This window comes from Palaemon carinicauda, chromosome 6, assembly GCF_036898095.1.
Source record: "Palaemon carinicauda isolate YSFRI2023 chromosome 6, ASM3689809v2, whole genome shotgun sequence".
Lineage (NCBI taxonomy): Eukaryota > Metazoa > Arthropoda > Malacostraca > Decapoda > Palaemonidae > Palaemon > Palaemon carinicauda.
In genome coordinates this window covers 89,583,562-89,610,222 of record NC_090730.1, presented here as the reverse complement: position 1 = coordinate 89,610,222, position 26,661 = coordinate 89,583,562, and the positions used below count along the sequence as shown (strand labels likewise).

Below are 26,661 nucleotides of genomic sequence, written 5' to 3'. Positions count from 1 at the left end.
GACGCTGCGTCCTGGTCCGCTACTAATGCACCAGTGCGTGTGGACTCTGCTTGTAAAGCATTGCCACCACGGTAGGTCTCTCCCTTGCTTGAGACTCGGCTATTATCGGACAAGGTTCCTTCAGATGAGGAAGTTGCTGTTCCCCCTCCTACTGATATTCCCTTGAGGACTCTGTCAGACGGAGAGGAGCCTAAAGCTGCTTAGCCCTCTATGGACTTTAAATAAATCATGCTGATTTTTAAGGATCTTTGTCCGGATCTTTTTGTAACTGCTGCTCCTCGTTCGCCTAAACGTCAGAGCTTACACTAGGCCTAGCTACTTCGAAGCCGTTGTTTTATAAGCTAGTGCTCTCTCGCTCTTCTAAGAGAGCTTTACGTTTGCTAGGCGACTGGTTTATCACCAGGAGGAGTTTGGGAGAGACAGCCTTTGCTTTCCCTTCTTTTAAACTGGCTTATAGAGCGAGAGTCTGATATGACACGAGAGAAGTTCTCGGCTTGGGAGTTCCTGCCTCTGCCCAGATAGACTTCTCAAACCTCATAGACTCTCCCTGGCGCCTGGCCATGAGACGCTCCAAGATTTTACAGGTCGACTTCACAGCTATTTTCGAGCCTTTGAAGTTTTGCTGTACAATTATGTCATGCATAAACAAGGCTTTCAGGGATGGCTCCAATGATCTGACAGCCACGTTCTCTGCAGGAACAAGTTTCTCAGGGATGGCTCCATGATTTGGCAGCCATGTTCACTGCAGGAGTACGTAAGAGGCAAGTGCGCTCAATGTGTTCTTTGTCAAGACAAACTTCACGATGAAGTCTACCAGGCTGTCTTGACAGCATTTATGGAAGGCGACTGGATGGTCTCTCTCGACCTTCAGGAGGCATACTTCCACATTCCTATACACCCGGATTCCCAACCGTTTCTGAGGTTTGTTTACAGGAATGTGGGGTACCAGTTTCGAGCCCTGTGCTTTGGCCTCAGTCCTGCGCCTCTCGTGTTTACGAGGCTCATGAGGAATGTGGCAAAATCCCTCCATCTATCGGGGATCCGAGCCTCCCTGTACTTGGACGACTGGCTTCTCAGAGCATCGTCCAGTCTTCACTGTCTGCAGGATCTACATTGGACGTTGAGTCTGGCCAGGGAGTTGGGACTTTTGGTCAACCTAAAAGTCCCAACTGATCCCATCCCAGATTATTCTATATTTGGGGATGGAGATTCGCAGTCAAGCCCTGCTCGAAGTCCAACTAATGCTGAAACGAAACGTTTATTCAGTCAGGAGTTGGAACAGTCTCGTAGGGACTCTCTCATCCCTGGAGCAGTTTGTCTCACTAGGGAGACTACACCTTCTGCCTCTCCGGTTCCATCTAGCCTTTCACTGGAACTAGGACAAGACATTAGAGACGGTATCATTCCCAGTCTCCGAACCAGTAAAGGCATGCCTGAAATGGTGGGACAGCAATATCAGTCTGAGAGAGGGACTATCCCTAGCAGTCAAGAACCCAAACCACGTGTTGTCCTCAGACGCGTCGGATTTGGGTTGGGGTGCGACCCTGGACGGTCGGGAATGCTCGGGTCTGTGGACCTCAAGTCAGAAGAGCATGCACATCAACGGCAAGGAGCTATTAGCAGTCCACTTGGCCTTGATGATATTAGAAGGCTTCTTCGAAACTTAGTGGTAGAGGCAACTCAGACAACACCACAACTTTGGCGTACATCTCCAAGCAAGGAGGCACACACTCCTTCACGCTGCTCGAGATCGCAAGGGACCTTCTCTTATGGTCAAGAATTCGAGGCATCTCCCTGTTGACGAGATTCATCCAGGGGGACTTGAACGTCTTGGCAGACTGTCTCAGTCGGAGGGGTCAGGTGATACCCACGGAATGGACCCTCCACAATGACGTGGGCAAGAGTCTTTGGGCTACTTGGGGTCAACCCACCATAGACCTCTTTGCCTCCTCGTTGACCAAAAGGTTACCAATCTATTGCTCTCCAGTCCTAGATACAGAAGCAATCTACATAGACGCGTTTCTACTGGATTGGTCTTTTCTGGACTTATATGCATTCTCACCATTCAAGATAGTCAACAAGGTACTGCAGAAGTTCGCCTCTCACGAAGGGACAAGGTTAACGTTGGTTGCTACCCTCTGGCCCGCGAGAGAGTGGTGCACCGAGGTACTTTAATGGCTGGTAGACTTTCCAAGAAGTCTTCCTCTAAAGGTAGATCTGTTACGTCAGCCCCACGTAAAGAATGTCCATCAAAGCCTCCCTGCTCTTCGTCTGACTTCCTTCAGACTATCGAAAGACTCTCAAGAGCTAGAGGCTTTTCGAAGGAGGCAGCCAGTGCGATTGCAAGAGCTAGGAGAGCTTCTACCATTAGAGTATACCAGTCGAAGTGGGAAGTCTTTCGAGACTGGTGCAAGTCAGCATCTGTGTCCTCGTCCAGTACCTCTGTAGCCCAAATCGCAGATTTTCTTTTACATCTGAGAAAGGTTCACTCCCTTTCAGCTCCCACGATTAAGGGCTACAGGAGCATGTTGGCTTCGGTCTTTCAACATAGAGGCTTAGATCTTTCCAACAATAAAGATCTCCAAGATCTCCTTAAGTCTTTCGAGACCTCTAAGGAACGTCGTTTGGCAACTCCTGGATGGAACTTAGACGTTGTCCTAAGGTTCCTCATGTCAGACAGGTTTGAGCCATTACATTCAGCCTCCCTGAAGGATCTCACCCTCAAGACACTTTTCATAGTGTGCTTGGCTTCGGCTAAAAGGGTCAATGAACTTCATGCCTTCAGTAAGAACATCGGCTTTTCTACAGAAAAAAGCCACTTGTTCACTTCAACTTGGTTTCCTGGCCAAAAATGAACTGCCTTCTCGTCCTTGGCCTAAATCTTTTGATATTCCTTGCTTATCAGAGATCGTAGGCAACGAACTGGAAAGAGTATTATGTCCTGTTAGAGCTCTTAAGTTCGATTTAGCTCGTACTAAGTCATTACGAGGGAAATCTGAGGCATTATGGTGCTCAGTTAAGAAACCTTCATTGCCTATGTCAAAGAATGCTTTGTCATATTTTATCAGATTTTTTTTAATACGAGAAGCTCATTCTCACTTGAATGAGAAAGACAGATGTTTGCTTAAGGTTAAGACGCACGAAGTTAGAGATATAGCAACCTCCGTGGCCTTCAAGCAAAATAAATCTCTGCAAAGTATTATGGACGCGACTTTTTGGAGAAGCAAGTCAGTGTTCGCGTCATTTTACTTAAAAGATGTCCAGACTCTTTACGAGGACTGCTACACACTGGGTCCATTCGTTGCAGCGAGTGCAGTAGTGGGTGAGGGTTCTACCACTACACTTCCCTAATTCCAATATCCTTTTAATCTGTCTCTTGAAATGTTTTTAATATTGTTTTATGGGTTGTTCGGAAGGCTAAGAAGCCTTTCGCTTCCTGGTTGATTTGGCGGTTGGTCAAAGTCATTTCTTGAGAGCGCCCAGATTAGGGGTTTGATGAGGTCCTGTTGTATGGGTTGCAACCCTTGATACTTCAGCTCCTGGGAGTCTTTCAGCATCCTAAGAGGATCGCTGGGCTCCGTGAGGAAGACAGACTTACAAGGCAGAGTAATCGTCTAAGTCAACTTCCTTACCAGGTACCTATATATTTTGGTTTTGTTATATTGATAACTGTCAAAATGAAAAAACTCTTAGCTTATACGCTGTAAACATAATTAACTCTGGTCTCTACCCACCTCCTTGGGTGTGAATCAGCTATTATATATTCACCGGCTAAGTTAAATATTTAAAAATGATATTTTAATTATAAAATAAATTTTTGAATATACTTACCCGGTGAATATATAAATTAAATGACCCTCCCTTCCTCCCCAATAGAGACGCAGCGGGACGAGAAGAATTGAAGGTTTTGTTTACATACAAGAGTGGTATCTGGCCGACAGTTGGCGCTGGTGGGCACACCCGCAACCTTCATAGCGATCGCTCGCGAGTTTTTTGAGTGTGTTTTCTGTCGAGCCGCAGAGTTGCAGCTATTATATATTCACCGGGTAAGTATATTCAAAAATTTATTTTATAATTAAAATATCATTTTAAAATACAGTACACATTAAGAAATGAGATTAGAAATATATTAAGGACTTATTTATGTGCATACTGTACTAGCAATAAAATTTGTAATTGCCTTTATAATTTGTATGATTTTAACAACATCAATTCTTAAGAACACCAAGTTTACCCGAAATGTTAGTGATAGCTATTAACTAGAATTTTCTTCATGTTGTTGCAGTACTTATGAATAGTAACTAGTTTTGGAAGTTTCCCTTTTCTAAGGGAATTTCTGACACTTGATTTAAACCTTGATTTTTTTTTTTACTCTGATTAAATCAAAGCAACCCTGCTCTAAATACATTTTCCTTACACTTCTGTCGAAGCCTTCTATGGCATTTACCCTTAACTGTTTTGCACTAAGATAGATCTGTTATATTTTACTGCCTCATAGTTGGTTAGAACAAGCGATGTTCACTTTAGGTTCATTTCAGTGTTACGGACAGTAGAGAGGGTAAATCTAAGTGGACAAATCAAGAATTCTGATGATTGGGTCAGCAAGCTGTATGATGACTTCACTAAGAACAAATTCTTTGTTGCCAAAACTGTAAGTACTATACTGCGTTGATTTTGTATGTCTCAGTAGATTGGTATTAATAGTGGTAGTTGTCGTTTCAGTTTTTATTATTTGTTCTTTAACTAAATACAAACCTACACTATTTTTTATGTGTATTACTTTCGGTGAAGCTGAAAAAATGAACCATTAAATTTTAGTGAAGGTTAACTACCCATCTCGCTAGTCAGCGAGGGTGGGGGTTGCGGGAGGGGGATTTGGTAGTTCACTAACCCTCCCATTCACACACTTGTGATTGAGCTCACTTTGCTTTTGGCTCTGATAATGAACGGTCGTTGCTGCTCTTCATCCTCACCAATATTTGGACTGCCATTAATGCTCTTTGTGTTTACTTTTTCTTCTCAGTGTGTTTGTGTTGACTTCTGCTGAACATGCGTACCTGCCCTGAACTTGAAGGCCGGCCGTGCGGTGCCTTTATGTCTGCTTCAGACACCGATCCCCACACCCTTTGTCCCTTCTGCAGAAGTCAATGGTGTGATAGTTGTTATAAATGTAGTGAGTGTTGGGAGTGGTCTGCCTCCCAGTGGGAGAGGTTGGGCGCTAGCGGAATGAAAAATATAAGCGGGATTCTTCTCCTTTGAAGGTTTCTTTGAAAGGGAAAAAATCCAAGGCTGCTGTTTCCGCTTCCCAACCTTCCTCCAAACCTCCTGCTCGTTCGGTCTCTTCCGAAAGATAGTCCAGTAGTAGCGTAGGCCCTTTAACTCCTGGTCAACATTGGTCCTCAAGAGACAGTGTCGCATCTCCTAGCGAAACGGCCCCACCTCTCCCCCCGGGGGAGTCCTTGACTCTTTCTCTTTGTACAGGTGTGGTCATCCCTGGGGTTACCGCATCTGCCCTCCAAGGATACCTTGCTGCAATTTCTTTGCCGTGGTGCTAGTGTGCAGCCCTCGTTGATTTCAGAGGTGGATCCTTGTGCTTGAGTCGACGTAGTTCAGAGGCGTTGTCTGCTGCCCATCCTGCTGAGGCTTCTGCTCCTTCGGACTCTTCCGCCGTTGTTGTAGACTGCGCCTACTCCCCCAGCTGAACATTCTTCAAGGAGGTAGCAAAGTTCTTCATCCATCTCTCCTGCCTCACCTTTGCCAAGGGAGCCTCGCGAGGAGCGGATGTCCTCCCTTCTACCTTCAGAGGAAGAATCCCCTCGTGTGGAGAGCTCTCCACCTCTGGTAGAATCCAGGAAGGATAACTCCAACCGGCCTTCGATGTTATTTTTACCTCCTTCCCTGTAAGGAATCGAAGGACTCCAAAACTCTACAAGTGCTCTACAAGAACCTCCAGACCTACAGGATCCACCAGCCACTCTAGGGATGTTCACGACCCACCTCGAGATGAGCTCTCAGGTGGAGGAAGGAGACTTCGCTGCCAGCCCCACTTTTGAGGTGGAGCTTAAAGGGTCAGAGCTCGCCTTTTGCCAAGTTCTGATTCTTATCAGGGTACTCAATGGGTTTACCGACCCAAAGATACTCCGACGAAAAGACAAAGACACGGTCCTAGTTTGTGTCTTTAGCACCCAGAAGCCCTCAAAGGCCAGTGCACCCTTCCCCTGGTTCCAAGGGCTGAAGAGTGCTTGGGCTAAGATCACCCACCAGCTCTCTAATTTCTCCTCTTCTCATCGGTCGAGCTCTTCTGCCAAACTCTTCCCAGCACCTCACGTCCAGCAGAGAAGGTACTACGAGGTCTTGGACGAGACTCGTCCAGCTCTTCCACTCCACCACTCTCTGGAAGAGCTAACCAAGGGGGCCTGTTTAGAGAGGCTCTCCAACTGTCAGGTTTCTTTCTCAGCAGCAGAGATCCTCAACCAGGATAAAGTCACCAAGTATGCCATGCAAGCTACTTCATGGCTTGATCCCCCCAGATGCTGAAGCCTTGATGAGGATGGGGGGCTTAGGGATCAGCAGCTGGGGTCTAATGAACAGTGGGAACTACTTCCCACTGGACCTCGGTGCCCAGCTGTTGATCCAACTAAATCAGTCAGCACTTTCTCTTTTACTTGTGGTCATTTCTTTTTTCTCCCATCTCTTCCTTTTGGGCTCGATATTGTTGACGACTGTGGCATGTTCGATTATACTTTGGATGCTGCTTTGGATTTGGCACAGTGTGGGATGGACGGCATTCCATCTCAACCTGTGCCAATTTAGATGCCATCACCCTCTGGCAGACCCCATTGGGTGCAGACCAAGTCTGTTAAGAGTCGGGCTCCAGTGATCCGGTTTTAAGTCACCCATATTTGCGGGTAATGGGTGACGCCAGGCATTGGAGTCGGCGGTGGGAGGGGCTAACTACCCCCACTGACCAGTGTACGCCCTCCTAAAGAGAGGCAGCCCCTCTCTAATAGAGGACTGGTCCCCGCTGAAGCCTCTTCTCGTGTTGGGCCACATGGGATAGGAGGACTGACATCCTCCGATAAGAAGTGGATAACCCGGCTTGCTCATAACAAAAAAACCCACCCCTCTGTTGACGACCTGGAAAATACAAACATGGACCTTGGCACAGAAAGCTCCAACTCGGGTTCTAACATAGTAACGTTGGAACCTTATATTCGTTATGAAAATAATGATAAGAAAACACTAGAGAAGAAGAGAGAGAGAGTTAGAAATGTTGATAGTACCCAAAGATATAGAAAAATAGAAGTATTACCTGGTCACTATGAAGTAGTGAATTATGAAAATTTTTTTATCTTAGAATTTGAAAACGGAAGAAATGAGCGTTTAAATGTTTTCAAAGTTAGCAGAGAAATAGTCAATTTATGTGGAGGGCAGCCAAAAATTTTACCCCAAGGAAATGGAAGTCTCTTCATAGAGACACTATCCCCATTACAAGGTGAAAGGCTAAAAACACTGACAACATTGGATGGTCATTGTGTAAAATGCATTTCGCACCCTACTTTCAACCAGAGTAGAGGTGTAATATATGATCCAGAATTGCTAGATATAGAGGAAAAAGAAATTGAGGATGAACTGAAAAGTCAAGGAGTAGTTAAAGTAGTCAGAATGAGAAAGAGAGTTGGAGAACAACGTATTCCTCTTGCTACTTTGATTATAACATTTGATCAGTGTAGATTACCAAATGTTATTTATGCTGGTTGGCTATCGTTGAAGGTGAAACCTTATATCCCTTCACCATTGCGATGTTATCATTGCCAAATGTATGGCCATTTAAGCCAGAAATGCAAAGAAAAAGTAAATAATAAGACAGCTGTTTGTGCTAACTGTGGAAAAAGTAGCCATGGAGTATGCAGAGAAAACCCTAATTGCATACATTGTGGGGAGGCACATCCAGGTACATCTAAAAGCTTCATTAAGTTTATTTTTGAAAAAGAAATTCAGGCCATTAGGACCATGGAAAGGGTTACTTTTAAAGAGGCTCGTTAAAGAGCACTTGAAAAGCAGATAAGACCAGGGCAACCTTTTTCAATGGTTCTGAAGAAAAACTTGCCGAAACCACACTGACGAAAATTATATCTCTACTTCTAATATGAAGAAACAAATGAAAGTAGTTAAAGAGGTTGAAAGTCCCATCGAAAATCTATGTCCAGAAATTGTAGAAAAATCAAAACAGATACTTAAAGATCTGAAAGTTATTCAAAAGCCAACTTCTCAGATTCTAAATAATAGTACAAACCTCTCTCAGGCCGTGTCCTTGCCTGATCTGATGGAGGTTCCACTTGAAACTAATTTACCTGGTGAACCTGTAGTGGGGAAGGTGCAAAAACCTGACAGATCACAACCTTTTAATCGAAAAAGAGAGAGACCTCCATCTCTCTCGCCTCCTACCATAAGAAACATTAAAGTTACGACTTCAAATAAATATGATATCTTGTCTGCTGATGTTTCTGATCAACTAGAAGGCAAATTGAACCAATCAGAAATTCAAGTTGAGGTCCACCATCCTCCTCAACAATTAGATCAAAAGGACACAAAGAAAAAGAAGAACACAAAACCCACTATTTCAAGATCCTCTCTAGAGATACCACCGGGAAATATTGTTAGATCAAATATTGCCAATGGGAAGACTTCATCTAAGGTGTCTTCCAAAAAATAAATCATGGTTTTTTCCTCCATTCTGCAATGGAATTGCCAGGGTTTAAGGGCGAAATATGAAGAACTCAAGCTCCTCATACGTGAGCACTCCCCTATAACTGTATGTCTACAAGAAAGCAAGCTCGATGCTAATACTCCTTGTCCTCGAGAGTATGTTAACTATAGAACACCATATGATCAATGAGCAGGGAGCCATGGGGGAAGTCTTATATACGTTCGTCGAGATGTTCCCCATATATCTTTGTCCAACTGTACCCCTCTGCAGGCAGTGGTTGTACAGATTGATATAGGGAGAAAATACACAATCTGTTCTCTTTACTTGCCTCCAAATGATAACATCTCGTATGATAATATAGTAGAGGTGATTAAACAACTCCCACAACCTTTTCTCTTACTAGGAGATTTTAATAGTAGGCATCCTTTATGGGGTGATGTTTTGGCAAATGCAAGAGGTAATATTATATCATCAATTTTGGAGAATGAAGATGTCGGGCTCCCTAATACAGGAGACCCCACACATTTTCATGTACAGACAGGTACCTTGTCCTGCATTGACCTATCAGTTGCAAGCTCTAACTGTCTTCTCGATTTTAATTGGAGAACATTAGATGATTGGCATACTAGTGATCATGCACCAATCATTCTAAACACCAACAATGGTCCACCTTTACAAAGATCGCCTCGATGGAATCTTGATAAGGCGGACTGGAATAGATTTCGGGAGTTAAGTGAAATTGAAGGAAATGCAGAACAGTTTGAAAGTGTTGATGATGCCATAGACTTACTTAATGGAACTCTTCACACAGCAGGAGTGAATTCCATTCCCAAAACAACAGGGATATTCAGACGACGACCAGTCCCCTGGTGGTCATCAGAACTAACTGCCCTGCACAGAGCCACAAGAAAGTCTTTAACTCGATTGCGCATGCGCCGTACTGAGGAGAATTTAGTCATATACAAGAAATGTAGAGCACAGTTCTGCCGTGCCATGAAGGAAGCCAGGTGCCAGTCTTGGATGTCATTTGTTTCCTCCATTAACAGTAGAACACCAACATCATCTGTGTGGAGGAAAGTCAAAAAGATAGCAGGCAAATTCACCCCAAACCCACCACCAGTGTTAAAGATAAATGGCCAGTATATGACTGGAGCAACCGAAGTTAGCAATGCCCTGGCTGACCATTTTTCTAATGTATCGTGCAAGTGTGAAGCAGCTCCTGGTCACCAGTATAGGAGCATTGAAGAAAAGAAAGTTTTAAACTTCGCAACTAGAAAGCAAGAGTCATACAATTCTCCTTTTACTGAAAGAGAATTTGATTCCGCTCTTGCTACGTGTAAGGATACAGCCCCTGGACCCGATGGAATTCCATATGCAATGATTAAACATGTACCTTTTTATTCAAAGTTATTTATTTTAAGCATTTTTAATAGAATATGGTATGATCATAGTTATCCAAGTGTTTGGGAACTAGCCATTATTTTAGCCTTTTTAAAACCCGGTAAGGACAAGTTTTTAGCAGCAAACTACCGACCTATTGCACTGACATCTTGTTTATGTAAAATCATGGAGAAGATGGTCAATGCAAGACTGATTTGGTACCTTGAAAAGAAGAATATTTTATCACCCATTCAATGTGGATTCAGGAAAATGCACTCAACGACTGATGTGCTGATACATCTTGAGTCCTCCTTTTGTGAAGCCTTTGCTTCCAAACAGCACCATGTGACAGTCTTTTTTGATCTTGAAAAGGCATATGATACCACATGGAGATACGGTATACTTAAAAGAATCCATGAGTGCGGATTGAGAGGAGAGCTACCACTATTCATCCAATCATTTCTTTCACATAGAGTTTTCCAAGTGAGAGTTGGGGAAGCTCTATCACAGAGTAAATGCCAGGAAGAAGGAGTTCCTCAGGGGAGTGTGCTGAGTGTAACCCTTTTTGCACTAGCAATTAATGGGATATCCTCAGTCATTCCCCGGGATGTTCTCACAACATTATTTGTGGATGATCTCTCCATATCATTTGCTGGGGCCAGAATGGCAATGGTTGAGAGAAAAATCCAACTCTCTATTGATGAAATTATCCAGTGGGCCGATATGAATGGATTTAAGTTCTCGACAAGTAAAACTACAATTGTCCATTGCTGTCGTATACGGGGAGTACATCCAGACCCGGATATATACATCAAAGGTCAACGGATCCCATGTGCAAGTGAAGCTAAATTTTTAGGGTTGATATTTGATTTGATTGTAGGCTTACATGGGTTTCTCACTTGAAAGCATTAAAAGCTAATTGTGTTGAAGCTATGAATCTTTTAAAAGTATTGTCCCATACATCATGGGGGGCAGACTGCAATACAATTTTAAAATTATACAATGCCTTGATATTTTCCAAAATTAGTTATGGATGCGAAATATACTTGTCAGCAACCCCAAGTCGGTTAAAAATATTAGATTCAATTCATCATGCTAGCATTAGATTGTCCACAGGAGCCTTTAGAACTTCGCCTATCACAAGTCTCCTTGTTGATGCTGGGGAGTTGCCTCTAGACCTTTACCGAATGTCCTCTATTATTCGGTATTGGTTTAGATTGCAAAGACTCCCTAATTCTTCTGCCTTTCAGACTGCAAGCCTTGTAAGACACTCAACCTACTTTGAGCTGCACCCAAAATCTCCTCAACCTTTTGGGTTTCGGGTGAAACAATTATTAAACAATCTGGATTTAATTAGAATTAATGTGCTTCCATTCAAGGTATCATCAACGCCTCCATGGAAATTACCTGACATATCTTTTTGTAAATACTTTATTGGAGTTAAGAAGAATATGACTGACTTAGAATCCAGGTCTCTTTTTATGGAACATGTCGAAGAACATAGGGGATTTCAATTGTAGAGGTGCACTTCCTCTAACAGCTTCCATATTTACTGCCGAACTGTATGGCCTACTGACCGCTATTGAGAAAATAGCTTTGGAAAAGGAGGGTAATTTTACCATTTTTAGTGATGCAAGGAGTGTTCTTCAAGCTTTACAAGTTTTTAATTCTAGTAACCCTCTAGTTTTAAAGATTTTAGAATGGCTTTTTATTATTGGACGGAGAGGTATAACAGTTCAATTTTGTTAGGTTCCAGCACATGTAGGTGTGTGTCTGGGAATGAGAAGGACGATTTACTGGCGAAGAATGCGGCATCCGAGTTGCTACCAAGGAGGCATCCCATTCCCTGTAATGATATCCTACCTTACATCAAGAAATTGGTTTATAATAAATGGCAACAGCACTGGGATAGTCAAGATGGCAATAAAATGAGGGAAGCAACAAATATCATATCACCTTGGAGGTATAACATGATGCCCCGAAAGTGAGAGACGGCTCTTTGTCGCCTCCGAATTGGTCACACACGGTTGACGCACGAGTTTCTGCTGAAGGGCCAACACCAACCGTATTGCGAGGACTGTTTAGTACCCTTAACAGTGAGTCATTTGTTGACCGAATGCCCTAATTTTACTAACTTAAGAAATAGATATCTGTTTGAGGCTCGAGGTGAGGATGGCAGGTTCATCCTTGCCAAGATTCTTGGACATGATGTGTCCTACTATGCGAGTGGAATTTTTAGATTTATTTCAGAAGCAGGTCTTTTGAAAACTATTTAACTATTGTAATGACTTCTTAACTTTTATGGTTTTAATTGAATTGTATTTTATTTTTCATATATGATAAATGCTATGGGCGTCAATGACCTTAGATGTCAGGATGCCAGAAAACTTAAAATCAATCAATCAATCAATTAATCATGGCTTGATCTTTGGTTGGGGACCCTTTGAATCCTGGTACGGACCGAGGATTTTTCCAAAGAAAGTACCAGGAAGGCTATGGAAACCCTCCTCTCAGGCACTCGCACCATCAAGTTTCTTGCCCGCCAAGTCTAGAACTTGTGGGCAAACTCCAACTTAAAACAACGTTATGCAGTGTCTGAGAGGTTCCATCATCAGGTCCCTAGTGCAGAGATCACTAGGCTCAGGAACTCCTCTCTAGAGGGATCCTCTCTATTCGAGCCTAAGGACGTAGAACATGCTGCAGAGAGATGGAGGAAGTCTCATCAGGACTCCCTCCTCCTTAGGACCTTGACATCCAGGCCCTATAAACCACCAGCTCCTCATCAGTCCAACCCAGCCATGACCTCGATGAGCAAGATGACAGCGAAGCCAATGGTGTGTAAGAAGCCCTTTCCGACCAAGGACAGGAAAGCCACAAAGTCCTCCAGGGGAGGAAAACATCCTAGAGGGAGCGGCCGTGGCTGTAAACGCTACGATAGGCACTCCCCCCGCTTGTCCACCAGTGGGGATATGCTTGCAAAGTTGCTGGTATAGGTGGAACCAACTCTGGGCCGATCCCTGGACAGTCTCCGTGATTCATTCAGTGTATCGCGTCCCGTTTACGTCTTCTCTCCCTTCCCTGATCTGGAATCCAGTGTCGATAGATTCCTTTGTGATGGGATCAGCAAAGGAGCTAGCTCGACGGGTATAAGTCCAGACCATGTTGAAGAAGGGCGCACTCCAGGAGGTCCTGGACAAGTCTCCAGGCTTCTTCAGTCGACTCCTTCTTGTGAAAAAAGCGTCTGGAGGCTGGAGACTGGAGACCAGTCATCGACCTCTCAGCTCTGAACAAGTTTGTCAAGCAAACTCCGTTCAGCATGAAGACGGCAGACACAGTCAGATAAGCGGTAAGACCACAGGACTTCATGTGCACACTAGACCTAAAGGACGCATACTTCCAGATCCCAATCCATCCATCTTCAAGGAAGTACTTAAGATTCAGCCTAGTCAATAGGAAATACCAATTCAAGGTATTTTGCTTCAGTCTTTCCACAGCACCCTAAGTCTTCACCAGAGTGTTCGCCCTAGTATCATCTTGGGCACACAGGATCAGCATCCGTCTCCTCCATTATCTGGACAACTGGCTAATCCTAGCAGACTCTGTGTCAACCCTTCCTCAACACCGAGACAAACTTCTGAGGCTCTGCTGAGATCTGGGGATCATGGTAAACCTCAAGAAGTCCTCCCTGCTTCCTATGCAAAGATTGGTATACCTAGGCTTGATTATAGACACCAATTTTCACAAAGCCTTCCCATCAGATGACAGGATAATGAGGCTGAGAAAGGTCGCAAGACCCTTTCTCAGACGAGAACTTCCAGCCCAGAAGTTATGTCTCCTCAGGCACCTATCATCTCTGGCCCGTCTAGTTCCCAACAGTCTCCTTGATTCGATCTCTCCAGTGGCGACTGAAGTCCAGGTGGAATCAAGCCTTTTACTCCCCACGCACCCTGATCCCCAGGGGACCAGACGCACCTTAAATGGCGAGTGTCAGACAAGAATTTGTGAAAGGGCATAGATCCTCTCCTACCCCCAGGTTTGATGCTGTTCTCAGATGCTACAAAAAAAAGAAGGGTGGGGTCCCCACGTGCTGCACCACACGACCTTAGGCCTCTGGTCAGAGTCAGAAGAATACTTACGCATAAATCTTCCAGAGATGAAGGCTGTCTTCTTGGCCCTTCAACAGTTCCATGAGTTCCTTGGGGGGCCACTCAGTGTTGGTGATGATCGACAACATCACAGTGGTGGCTTACATCAATAAAATAGGTGGTACTTTTTCGCAGCCCCTATCCCATCTAGCAGTAGAGATACTGAGATGGGCCGCAATTCACTTGATACCACTATCGGCACTCTTCATTCCAGGCAAGAGAAATGTGCTTGCCAACAACCTGAGCAGAGCATCTCAGATTGTGAGTACTGAGTGGTCTTTGGATCATCTAGTAGCCAACAAAGTCCTGACTTTATGGGGTTCTCCGACTGTGGATGTCTTCACAATGGCCCTGAAATTCAGGCTCCTGGTGTACTGCTCCCCAGTTCCAGACCCCAAGGCTTTCTGGCAAGATGCATTCCAACAATGGTGGGACAACTTGGAAGTCTACACCTTTCCCCTATTTTGTCTGATGAGGAGGGTACTCAATTAGGCCAGACCATCGGTCAACATCTCAGTGACTCTAATAACTCCGCTATGGCATGATGCGGAATGGTTTCCAAACCTTCTGTAACTCCTGAGTGAGTCTACAAGAGAACTCCTTTCACGACACGATCTACTCTGACAACCACATGCCATCTTTCACAAAGCCGTAGCTTCGCTACGACTTCACGCCTAGAGACCCTCCTGCATCTCCTCACTCAAGAGAGGATTTTTGCAACAAGTTGCTGGCAGGATGTCTGGATACCCGTGGAAATTATCAGCATCAGTCTACCAGGCAAAGTCGAAGGTCTTATGTGGTTTTTGTCGTGGAAGGGGTATCTCTCCTCTCGATACAGCTACCCCAGCAATAACCGAGTTTCTCGTGTATTTGCGTGAAGAAATTTGCTTTTCTTTCTCGGTGGTAAAAGGATTAGCGAACACTGATAGGGATTAAGGAACGCTGCCGGGCATTAGTGAACACTAGCCAGCGTTAGCGAGCGTTGGCGAACGCTGGCAACCACTGGCCAGCATCGGCAAATGCTGGCGAGGAGAAAGATAATTCTTACTTGTAAGGATGGGAACAGGTAATGTGAATAAGTGCGTGCTACCGAATTAGGCTCTAGCAAACTTGCAATGGTTACTAGGCGAGCAACCTAAGGTGATTACAGACCTTCGTTAGGGAGAGAAGCTCGTCAACCTACCTCGCTAGAGTTCAGTGTGTAGGTGTGCAACATTGCGTATGACTTCTCTGCAAAACTAAGGTCATTTGCAAAGTACTCGTGCTCATCCTAACTCTCACGGGGTTGGTGAGTACCCTTACGTCATCCCTTGGAAAGGAATGAAAAAGGCTGTGCTGGACTTGAAGAACAGCCGTTTCTTCTTCGTAAGTGGTTGAAACCATAAGGCACAGGTCCCGAAGGGCTTGACCTCACAAAGCTGTAAGAGTTTTGTTGTGCCCCAAGAGGCACAATGTAGGAAGTAACCCCGACGAGTTATAACCGATGAGTAGTTTCTCCCATGTAAGAGGGGAAAACCATGAGGCACAGGTCCCGAAGGACCTGGCCTCACAAAGCTCTAAGAGCTTTGTTGTGCCCAAAGATATGATGTTGGCAATAACACCGAAGAGTTAAAGCCTACGAGACTCGTCGATGTGGAAGTCAGTGGCTGTAAGCAGTCTGCAGTCATCACCATCTATGGCAAAGACCCAAAAGGAAAGTTGTACTCGAGACCCATTTTGTACCCTGAGGGAATGGTGGTGATGAGCAGGAACTACTAGCAGTCGCCTAACTCCTACGCTGCCAAGCTCCGAAGAGTAAGAGAGGGGCATGGATGAATCCGACTCCCGTTGGAGGAATCCCCCGAGGAGGAAACCACTTAGGCATAGGCAGTCTCTCCCGCGTGTGGGAAAGTCGACCAATCCCTGTTGCCGTTGTCTGCAAATCTTCCTGCAAGTGGGAAGATTGCCCAACAGTTGGTGGAGAATGGCTCTCCCTCGAAAGAGAAAGTTGCTCAACACTTGGTTGAGGATGCCTTTCCCTTGTATTGGATGGCTGTCCAACTCTTGAAGGCTGATTTCCGGCCAGCGCTCTCTGCTTCCTGTCAACGAGCTGAGCTCAAGTTGAAGGTCAGCATCGAGTGCTGCCTGTGAAACGTAGCCCAAGCTAGTTTCTGAGTTCACCCCGAAGGGATCACCTCGATTGGAAACCCCGGAGGGAACCAGTCTTCCACTGTTCTTGTTCCTGTGCCAAAGCTGCAGGAACGAAGGTGAGCAGGAGAGAGTGCTGCAGAAAACTGTAACACTCGGCAACGGAAGAGACTTTTTTCGTAGGTGGGTGCCGTTGCTACGCTAATGGGAGTACTGTAACGGAGTTCACACTAAAGAGAAGTCCTGAGTCACCATCTGAAAGAAAAAAGGAATTTTTAAACTTTTAGCCCATTTGCTTTTAATCGTAAACCGGTTAAAAGTTTATGGCAGAAGAGCAGTACTACGTCTTTACTCTATCGAGCTGAAATAAAAAGTGACGATGGCTTACTAGTGCTTGTGTGACCTGGGTGGTTAGTCTACCCCCGCTACCTGCCCTCCGTTGACTGTCGGAGGGTAAGTTACACCTCACAAAAGCTTTAACGGGTGGTTTCAGCTATCCCCAAAATGATACTTCTAAGGTTTGTATATAGTGCCAGAACAATTATGATTTTCACACAATTTCATTCTAACGGCTCTTGGATTTTGCAACAATGAAAAAAAACAATTCAGTAATTTTAAGTGATTAATGACATGATTGATAGTTATTTTTAAAATATTTTTTTGCCACAGATTCTTACTGACAAAGTAGCCTTGTTATAATGCTGAATTTTTTTTTATTTGACAGGAGAAAATATCTGAAAATAAGAGAGATGAAGCTGAAGCAGCAAGAAGAAGAGATCATATATCACATTTTATTTTACGATTAGCATACTGTAGAACAGAGGAATTGAGACGGTGGTTTATTCAGCACGAAACCGATCTCTTCAAAGCTCGTTTTATGCATATTTCTGCCTCTAATCAAGACAGCGTCCGAACTTTCATGTCTAAAAATAATCTAAATTTTGAACCTGTAAGTATTTTTTTTCTATTACATTTTTCCCAGCTTGCTATGTCATTGTAAAAAAAAATTCCATATGGAAAATGGAAAACATTGGATGCTCTCTTTGGGTCATTTAGGGTTTGTCATTCTCCGCTAAAATTTTTTTTATCATCACAATCACAGAAATAAATTACATGTGCTTGCTATACAGTTTGGTTAGGTTTTTCAAAAATAGATTTAGTAATCAATCAGATATAGCCCTCCCCCCTTATAATATGGTCTGTATAGGGCTTTGTTCCTGGGGACTAATAAATAATAGAAAAGTACTGTACTCGCAAGAGACCTCACCTACTTTGGAGCAATTTATTTAATAATGGCATTAACATAATAAGGGTTCATTTTCTGTACAAGTTTGCTATCGATAATTTTTTGTATTATTTTGCTTTTGATTTGTTCTGTGTAATCAGCTCTCACTCCCTGGCTTTCTTGACAGCATGGAGATGTTTTGTTTGTTTTGTATAATGTTTTACAGTACTAAAGTTTAACGACCCTTTATAATTTTATAATAATTTTATTTTGGTTTTCATGTTTAGTTTGGGAGTGTATACACAGTATAGTAGAATTAATTGTTATGAATTATATAGCCTTATTGCTGACCCTTAATTATGGATAGCCTAGTGTAGCTTTAAGTTTGCAAATTCTAGCCGATTTTACGAATGTCTATTCTATTGAGAGCAGTGGTTTGATTGATAACTTTCAGTAATTAATTGCGGATAAGAATAAGTTATTTCCTGACCTAATTCAATTGTGTATTACATGAATACATAAATGTGAATTGATTAGTACAATGATCTATATACAGGTATACCTCGACTTATGTCGTTTCGAGTTAAGTCGGTTTCGAATTCCGTTGGTTGTCAAAAATAATACATCCATCTATCCATATACCAAGGCACTTCCCCAATTTTTTTTTTGGGGGGGGGGTAGCCGACATCAAACAAATGAAAAAAGGGGACCTTTCCTCCCTACGTTTCTCCCAGCCTGAGGAGGGACACAACCGAGTTCGGCTGGTGCTGCTAGGGTGCCACAGCCCACCCTCCCCCGTTATGCACCACAGATGAAGCTTCATAACACTAAATTCCCTACTGCTGGTACCTCCGCGGTCATCCAAGGCGACCGGATGAAGCAGCACAGCCTACCAGAACTGCGTTACAATCGCTCGCCATTCTTTCCTATTTCTCGCACGCTCTCTTGACACTCTCACATCTATCCTCCTATCACCCAGAGCTTTCTTCACTCCATCCCTCCACCCAAACCTTGGCCTTCCTCTTGTACTTCTCCCATCAACTCTTGCATTCATCAACTTCTTTAGCAGACATCCATCTTCCATTCTCTCAACATGGCCAAATCACCTCAACACATTCATTTTCACTCTAGCTGCTAACTCATTTCTTACACCCGTTCTCACCCTCACTATTTCGTTCCTAACCCTATCTACTCGAGATACACCAGCCATACTCCTCAGACACTTCATCTCAAACACATTCAATTTCTGTTTGTTCCGTAACTGAAATACAAACCACGCTATTTACATGGGGTAATTACTTCGGCGTAGCTGAATGACGAGCCATAAAAGTTTTAACGAGGGTTTACTACCCCGCCGCTAGATAGCGGGGGTTAGGGAGGGGTAGCTAGCTACACCCCCCCCCTCACACACACACACCGGTGAATGCTTCACTTTACTTTTGGTTCGGGCAGAGAACAGACCTGTCTGCTCTCTCCCTCGCTTTGACTGCCATATTTAATCTGTTTTTGCTTTTTCTTTTCTAGTGTGTTTGAAGTTGGCCTCTACTACTATGCATACATGGCCTGGACTTCCCGGCCGCCCTTGTGGGACCTTTATGTCAGCGGTCGACACCGATCCCCACACCGTATGTCCTCACTGTAGGGGCCAGCAGTGTGATAGTGGTAATGTTTGTATAGAATGTAGGGAGTGGTCTACCTCCTAGTGGAAGAGGTTTGCCCAGCGCCGAAAGAAAAAGTCTAAAAGGGATCTTTCTCCTTCAGAGGCTTCTTTGAAGAGAGAAAATTCCAGGGCTTCTTCCGTAGCCCTTTCCTCCTCCGAAGCTCCCCCTCAAGCGGTCTCTTCCGAGAGGCCAGCGAGTGGTAGCGTAGACCGTACTGCTGTTGACCGATCCCAGGGTGCGGGAGAGGTAGTCGCCTCCCATAGCGAGGCGGCTGCCCCTCCTCCCCCGGAGGAGGATTTGAATATGTCTAATCATGATTTGTTGCAGCTTTGGGCTTCCTTGGGGCTGCAGGGTTCGCCCTACAAGGAAGCCTTGTTTGACATGATCAAACTTGGTGCAGTTATCAAACAATTGCCAACTACAGCAGGGATAGATCCTCTGTCTGTGGTTGACGTTGTTGTGACGGAGACATCTCGTGGGTCTAGTCAAACCCCCGTTCCTGTTGCTGAGGTAGCTGACGGCTTAGATTCCCCCTCCGAACACCTTTCGAGGGAGGATCTAAGTCCCACGGTCTCTCCTGCCGGTGATTCTCCCCCTCGGGGGAGTTCACTTACAAACTCCTCTCCGGAGGTCCCTTGATGGTCAGCTTGCTGATCCCACGGCCCCTCGTGGGCGTATAAGGCGGAAGGCTCGTCCTCCCCTTCGCCGTAGAGGCCTTCCTTCCCGTCACAAGGGAGTTAGGAGGCGCCTCTTCGGCTCGTCGTCACCTCAGTCCTCTGCGGAGGAGACGACTCGCCGTTCGCCGATCCTGCCAGCTACCACCTTAGACCTCTCCGGGGATCGTTTGCGTTCACCTTCGGATGATGGTCGTCCTTCGGGACACTGTGACCAGTCTACCTCCAGACCTGCTGACTTGCCGTCACACTTCGACGTTGCGGATGCGCGTTGCGCGCCACCTGATCCTGCCACTGCGCAGGCACCGGGCCCTTCGTGGCTTAAGGGCCTTGAGCGCAAAACCGCGCTTGTTGCCCTCAAGGGCCAGGTTCTTCCTGCGCGCCCTCCTGCTGCTGCCGCTGTTCCTGTCTTAGCGCCACAGCGCTCACCTGCGCGCGTGCGCACCCCTGTTCCTGCTACGCGCCAGGGTTCTCCTGCGCGCCCACATCCTTCTGCACCCCGGCGCCCACCAGCAGTTCCTGTTTCAGCGCGCCAGCGCCCACCTGCACCCCAGCGTTCTCCGGTTCCTGCCTCGTCGCGCGCAGTTCAAGAGGTTCCTACGCTAGCGCACAGGCGCTCACAGGTTCCTCTGGACTTGCAGCGCCCGTATGGAGTTACGCGTCAAGCGCGCCCACGCGCAGTTCCAGTCCCAGCGCTCACGCGCTCGCCAACGCGCTTCTACATCGCAGCGCGCCACCCAGGAGGCGCCCAAGCTAGCACACGGGCGCTCACAGGCACCCCAGGGCTCTTCTTCCAGACCGCGCAATCCTGCACGCGTTCCAGCTGCGCGTGACGCTCCGGTTGCGCGCCCAGTTCCAGTTATCAAGGCGCCCGATGCAACGTGCGCCCTAATCCAACAACGCGTCCTGCTCGCCCACCGCAACAGAGCACACCAGTGCGTCCACATCCTGATGCGCGCCCACGATCACCTGTGCGCTAACAGGTTAGTATGCCTGTCCTTTCGGACCATCGCCTGCCTACGTGCCATCCCTTCCTCGCGCCATCCTGAACCGGCGCTCTTGCGCCCTCGCCCGGTTCTTCCGGAAACATGCCTAGGCGCCACTGACCTCTCGCGCCCTCCAGTGCCGCATCAGGATGCTGCGCGTCCTCGTATCCGGCTGCCTCCCGTTCCGACTCCTGCGCGCCACACGCCCTCGCCATCTCCTACGCGCGGCCGCGCCCGCTCTAGCTCCTGCGCGCCCCCGCGCCCGCTCCAGCTCCTGCGCGCCCCCGCGCCCGCACCATCTCCTGCGCGCCTGTGGCCTCGCCTATGCGCCCTTGCGCCCGCTCCACCATCCTCTCTCGCCCATGCCCCTGTGCGCGAGCGCGAAATTCCTGTGTCACGCGACCCTGATCAGGACCCATCACGCGACCTCCAGCCCGAGCGGCGCCAGGCGGATAGGTCTTCGTCTCGTTCCCCTCCCTGCAAGCGCAGAACAGCGCGCTCCCCGGAGGAGGGACTGTTCCCGAACAGGTCTAAGGACTCTTTCATTATAGCTTCTCAGGCGAACCCGCATTTGTCGACTCCTCCAAGGGATCGAACGATCCCCTTCCCTCCAGAGGGAGTGTCTGACAGTGCGACTGTCAGCCAGCAGCCCTGGTTCGGGACCCTGGTCAGAGCTCATGTGCAGGCATTGAAGCCCACCTTCTCTGACATGTGTCACAAATCAGTGGCAGCTCCCCCCCCCCCCCCCCTGAAGAGGAAGAGAGGAGTCTCTCCCGTGGAAACACCTCCAAGGCCTATTTTGTCTCCTCGCAGATCCTTGCGCAAGGCTCCTTCCCCCCCCCAGACTTTCTCTCCCTCCCCTGCGGATGAGGATTACCCATCCTCAGGAGAGTCGGACCAGCCGGACCGTTCCCCCATCGCACCAATGGGGGATATTCCGCCTCTCCCTGAGAAGTCTTCTCGTCCAGGGGTGGAAAAGAGCCTGCACCCATCGTTACTCGAGTCATGTATCCCGCCCAGGAGGGAACCGAAGGACTCTTAAGACGATCCCTAAATCGTCAACAAGGATCAGGCAGGAGCCATCTAGACCTTCCGAGGATGTCCACGTGTCCCCCCAGGAAGTGCCACTGGGGACGGGAGACTTTGCTGCCAGTCCTTCAGGAGGAGGGGACCTAGAGTCAGAACACGCCTTCTGGCAAGTCCTGACCCTCATGAGGAACCTCAACGGGATCCCAGACCCTGAGATTCCTCCTTGTGAAGGTAAGGACACGGTCTTGGATCGCGTCTATGGAACCCAGAAACCCTCAAGGGCCAGTGCAGCTTTGCCCTGGTCTCAGGGGATGAAGAGTGCCAGGGACAAGGTCGAGGGCCAACTCTCTGAGCTTGCCTCCTCCAGCAGATCCAGCGCCGGTAACAAGCTCCTCCCTCCTCCTCGAGTCCGTCAGAGGAGGTACTTTGAGATCCTTGAGGAGTCTTGTTTGGGTCTTCCGATTCATCACCCCGTGGAAGAACTCACCGGGGGAGTCCCTCTAGAGAGACTCTCCAACCGGCACGTGTCCTACTCAGCTACTGAGATCCTAAGCCAGGAGAAGGTCGCTAAGTGTGCCATGCAGGCAACTTCGTGGCTTGACATCTGGCTGGGGTCTCTGGGCATCCTGGTGCGGTCTGAGGACCTCTCCAAAGAAAGCACCAGGAAGGCACTGGAGACTTTCTTGCTCTCAGGCACGCGGACCATTGAGTTTCTGGCCCACCAAGTCTCGAGCTTGTGGGCCAATACGATTCTCAAACGACGGGACACTGTGGCTGAGAGGTTCCACCAGAAGGTTCCCAGTTCGGAGGTTAGCAGGCTCAGACACTCTTCCGTGTTCGGTAAGAGTTTGTTTGAGCCTAAGGACGTGGAGCTTACCGCTGAGAGGTGGAGGAAGTCCAACCAGGATTCCCTCATCCATAGGGCCCTGACATCGAGGCCCTACAAACCTCCAGCAGCTCAACAGCCCCGTCCAGCTAAGGACACGAAGAAGACCACTGCAGCGAAGCCGAAGGTGTCTAAGCCCTTTCCTGCCAAGAGCAGAAGGAGCAAGAAGTCCTCCAGGGGAGGCAAGAACCCTAGAGGTAACGGCCGAGGCCGTAAACGCTAGGGTTGGCAGTCCCCCTGCATGACCACCAGTGGGGGGATGCCTACAAAGTTGCGCGACAAGGTGGCAGCAACTCGGGACAGATACCTGGACGATTTCCGTGATCGCTCAGGGTTATCACGTCCTGTTCACAGCCTCTCTACTTCCCCTGACAGCGAATCCAGTGTCGTTGAGCTCTCTTGCCATGGGATCGGCAAGAGGGCAAGCCCTTTGGCCAGAAGTCCAGACCATGTTGAAGAAGGACGCTCTCCAGGAGGTTGTAGATGGGTCCCCAGACTTCTACAGTCGACTCTTTCTTGTGAGAAAGGCGTCTGGAGGCTGGAGACCAGTCATCGACCTCTCAACCCTTAACAGGTTTGTCAAGCAGACTCCGTTCAGTATGGAGACGGCAGACACGGTCAGACTCGCAGTGAGACCACAAGACTTCACGTGTACACTGGACCTGAAGGACGCGTACTTCCAGATCCCAGTCCATCCGTCTTCAAGGAAGTACCTAAGATTTTGCCTAGACAACAAGATCTACCAGTTCAAGGTGCTGTGTTTCGGTCTCTCCACAGCCCCTCAGGTGTTCACCAGAGTGTTCACCCTCATCTCTTAGTGGGCTCACAGGATCGGCATCCGTCTCCTTCGTTATCTTGACGACTGGCTGATCCTAGCAGACTTGGAGGCAACCCTTCTTCGCCACCGAGACAAGCTCCTCGAAGTTTGCCAGGATCTAGGGATCATGGTAAATCTCGAGAAGTCCTCTCTGCAGCCCTCTCAGAAACTGGTATATCTAGGCATGGTCATAGACACCAATCTCCACAAAGCCTTCCCATCAGACAGGATAGCAAGGCTGAGGAAGGTCGCGAGGCCTTTCCTCAATCAAGAACTCCCAGCCCAATCGTGGCTACGTCTCCTCGGCCACCTCTCCTCCCTGGCCCATCTCGTTCCCAACGGTTGCCTCAGAATGAGATCCCTCCAGTGGCGACTCAAGTCCCGGTTAGATCAAGGTCACGATTCCCCGGACACTTTGATCCCTATGGGTCCTGCGGAACAGACGGACCTCCAGTGGTGGGTGGCGGACGAGAACCTACGAATAGGAGTGGATCTTCTCGTCCTTCCCCCGGATTTGATGTTGTTCTCGGACGCATCAAAGGAAGGGTGGGGGGCCCACGTTCTGAACCACAGGACCTCAGGCCTGTGGTCAGAATCAGAAAAGTACCTTCACATAAACCTGCTAAAAATGAAGGCCATGTTCCTGGCACTTCAGAAGTTCCACCAAGTCTTGGTAGTCCACTCTGTGGCGGTGATGAGCGACAACACCACGGTGGTGGCTTATATCAACAAGCAGGGAGGTACCTTTTCGGAACAGCTATCCCATCTTGCAGTAGAGATCCTGAGATGGTCCGAAGTCCACTCGATCTCGCTAGCGGCTCGCTTCATTCCAGGCAAAAGGAATGTGCTCGCCGACAGTCTGAGCAGAGCGACGCAGATAGTGAGTACCGAGTGGTCTTTGGATCCTCAAGTAGCCAACAAAGTCCTGACTTTGTGGGGTTCCCCAACGGTGGATCTGTTCGCTACAGCGCTGAATTTCAAGCTCCCGTTGTACTGCTCCCCGGTCCCGGACCCCAAGGCTCTCTGGCAGGATGCCTTCCAACAACGGTGGGACAACGTCGATATGTACGCCTTTCCCCTGTTCTGTCTGATGAGGAGGGTGCTCAACTAGACCAGAATATCGGTCAATCTTTCAATGACCCTGATAGCTCTGCTATGGCATCACACAGAATGGTTCCCGGACCTTTTGCAACTCCTCACGGAGGTTCCGAGAGAACTCCCTCCACGTCACGAGCTACTCTAACAACCACACACCAACATCTTCCACAAAGCAGTAACTTCGCTTTGACTTCATGCCTGGAGACTATCTAGCATCTCCTCACAGAGAGAGAATTTTTGCAGCAAGTTGCGAACAGGATGTCTGGTCACCTGCGCAAGTCATCCGCAGGGGTCTACCAGGCGAAGTGGCGAGTCTTCTGTTGTTGGTGTCGTGAAAGCGGTATCTCTCCCCTCGATGCCACTATTCCAGCAATAGCGGAGTTCCTCGTGTATTTGCGGGAGGAAATTCGCCTTTCAGTCTTGGCAGTGAAAGGCTATCGCTCAGCCTTAAGTCTTGCCTTCAGGCTTAAAGGAATGGACATTTCTTCCTCGCTGGAACTTTCCCTTTTCATACGGAGTTATGAACTTACCTGCCCTCAGTCGGAAGTGAGACCTCCTCCATGGAACGTGGTTCGAGTTCTCTGGTCTTTGAGGAGACCTCCCTTCGAACCATTACGCCAGGTCCAGATTGCCACCTTACCTGGAAGACTGTTTTCCTGCTAGCTTTGGCCTTGGCCAAGCGAGTCAGTGAGCTACATGGTCTCTCATACGACATCGCCCATTCAAGGGGATGGGGGGAGGTAACGTTCAGCTTCGTCCCTGAGTTTGTTGCCAAGACTCAGAATCCGGGAGTGCCGGACCCTAGGTTCGACTCTTTCCAGGGTTCGAGTCTTCGTTCTGTAACAGATGACCCAGACCATCTCCTACTGTGCCCAGTGAGGAGTCTGAGGTTGTATCTTAAAGAACAGCTGCAGTTCGTCTCTAGGTGCGAGCCCTGTTCGTGAGCACCGGGAATACGAAGAGGAGGGTCACCAGGAATACCTTCTCGGCCTGGATTCGCAAGGTGATACATCTGGCCTTGAATCCTGACCGTCCTCCATCACATCGCCCTAGAGCGCATGATGTCAGGGGCATAGCTACGTCCCTGGTCTTCAAAAAAAATTATTCAGTGACGCAGGTCCTTCAAGCTGGGGTGTGGAAGCATCAGACCACCTTTACGGCCCACTACCTGCAAGACGTGACACACAGGAGGCTCAGTACGTTCTATATCGGCCCTGTGGTGGCTGCACAACAGCTGGTCTAACCTCAGGCTCCTTAATGGACAAGTAGCAGAAGGTTGAGGGCATTGTTACCTGGTTTTAGTGTGCGTGAATGAAAAGATCTGTCTGGCCTTTATTCTTCATCCTCTCCTCCTTTGGAGAAAGCAGCATCCCGGGTTCTCTGCACAGCTGACCTTGAACCTCTGCAGGTAAGCCATGCTCCCTTGTGTTCCTAGTATTAAATGTAATACTGTCATGTCCCCATACCCTGACGAGGTGGTATTGGGAGAGTCCTACCCTAGATTTCCATCTGAAGAACTCAAGGTCAACTTCCTAGGACGAGTCACTTCTCACCTTCACACACAGCTTATGTAGGCCGCAGCAGTTTCACAGCATGCCAGTGAGGAGCAGGGACCCCTTATTTCTTGAGTACTTAAACACTCGAATTTGGGGTCCCCGGGCAAGCCAAAGCCAGTATGGGAGGGACTTACCTCCCTTCCTAAGGGTTGAGTCACCCCATGTAAATAGCGTGGTTTGTATTTCAGTTACGGAACAAATGACAAATTCGTAGATAATTTGTATTTTTCCTAACTATACAAACCTTAGCTATTTACACATATTTGCCCGCCAGTCCTGTCTCCCGGGATAAGTCCTATCTCTAGGCAAAGTGAAGCATTCACCGGTGTGTGTGTGAGGGGGGGGGCGTAGCTAGCTACCCCCCCCC

At 47.5% G+C, this 26,661-nt stretch overlaps 1 protein-coding gene across 1 annotated transcript in view; it reads left to right on the top strand.

Moving 5' to 3' along the window:
• Nucleotides 1-26,661, top strand: part of Prim2 (DNA primase subunit 2) — a 294,414-nt gene that overhangs the window by 73,241 nt on the left and 194,512 nt on the right. Inside the window, exons 3-4 of the mRNA XM_068375288.1 lie at nucleotides 4,539-4,651; nucleotides 17,087-17,311. Coding sequence (XP_068231389.1) covers nucleotides 4,539-4,651; nucleotides 17,087-17,311 — 338 coding nt within the window. The remainder of the gene's footprint in view (nucleotides 1-4,538; nucleotides 4,652-17,086; nucleotides 17,312-26,661) is intronic.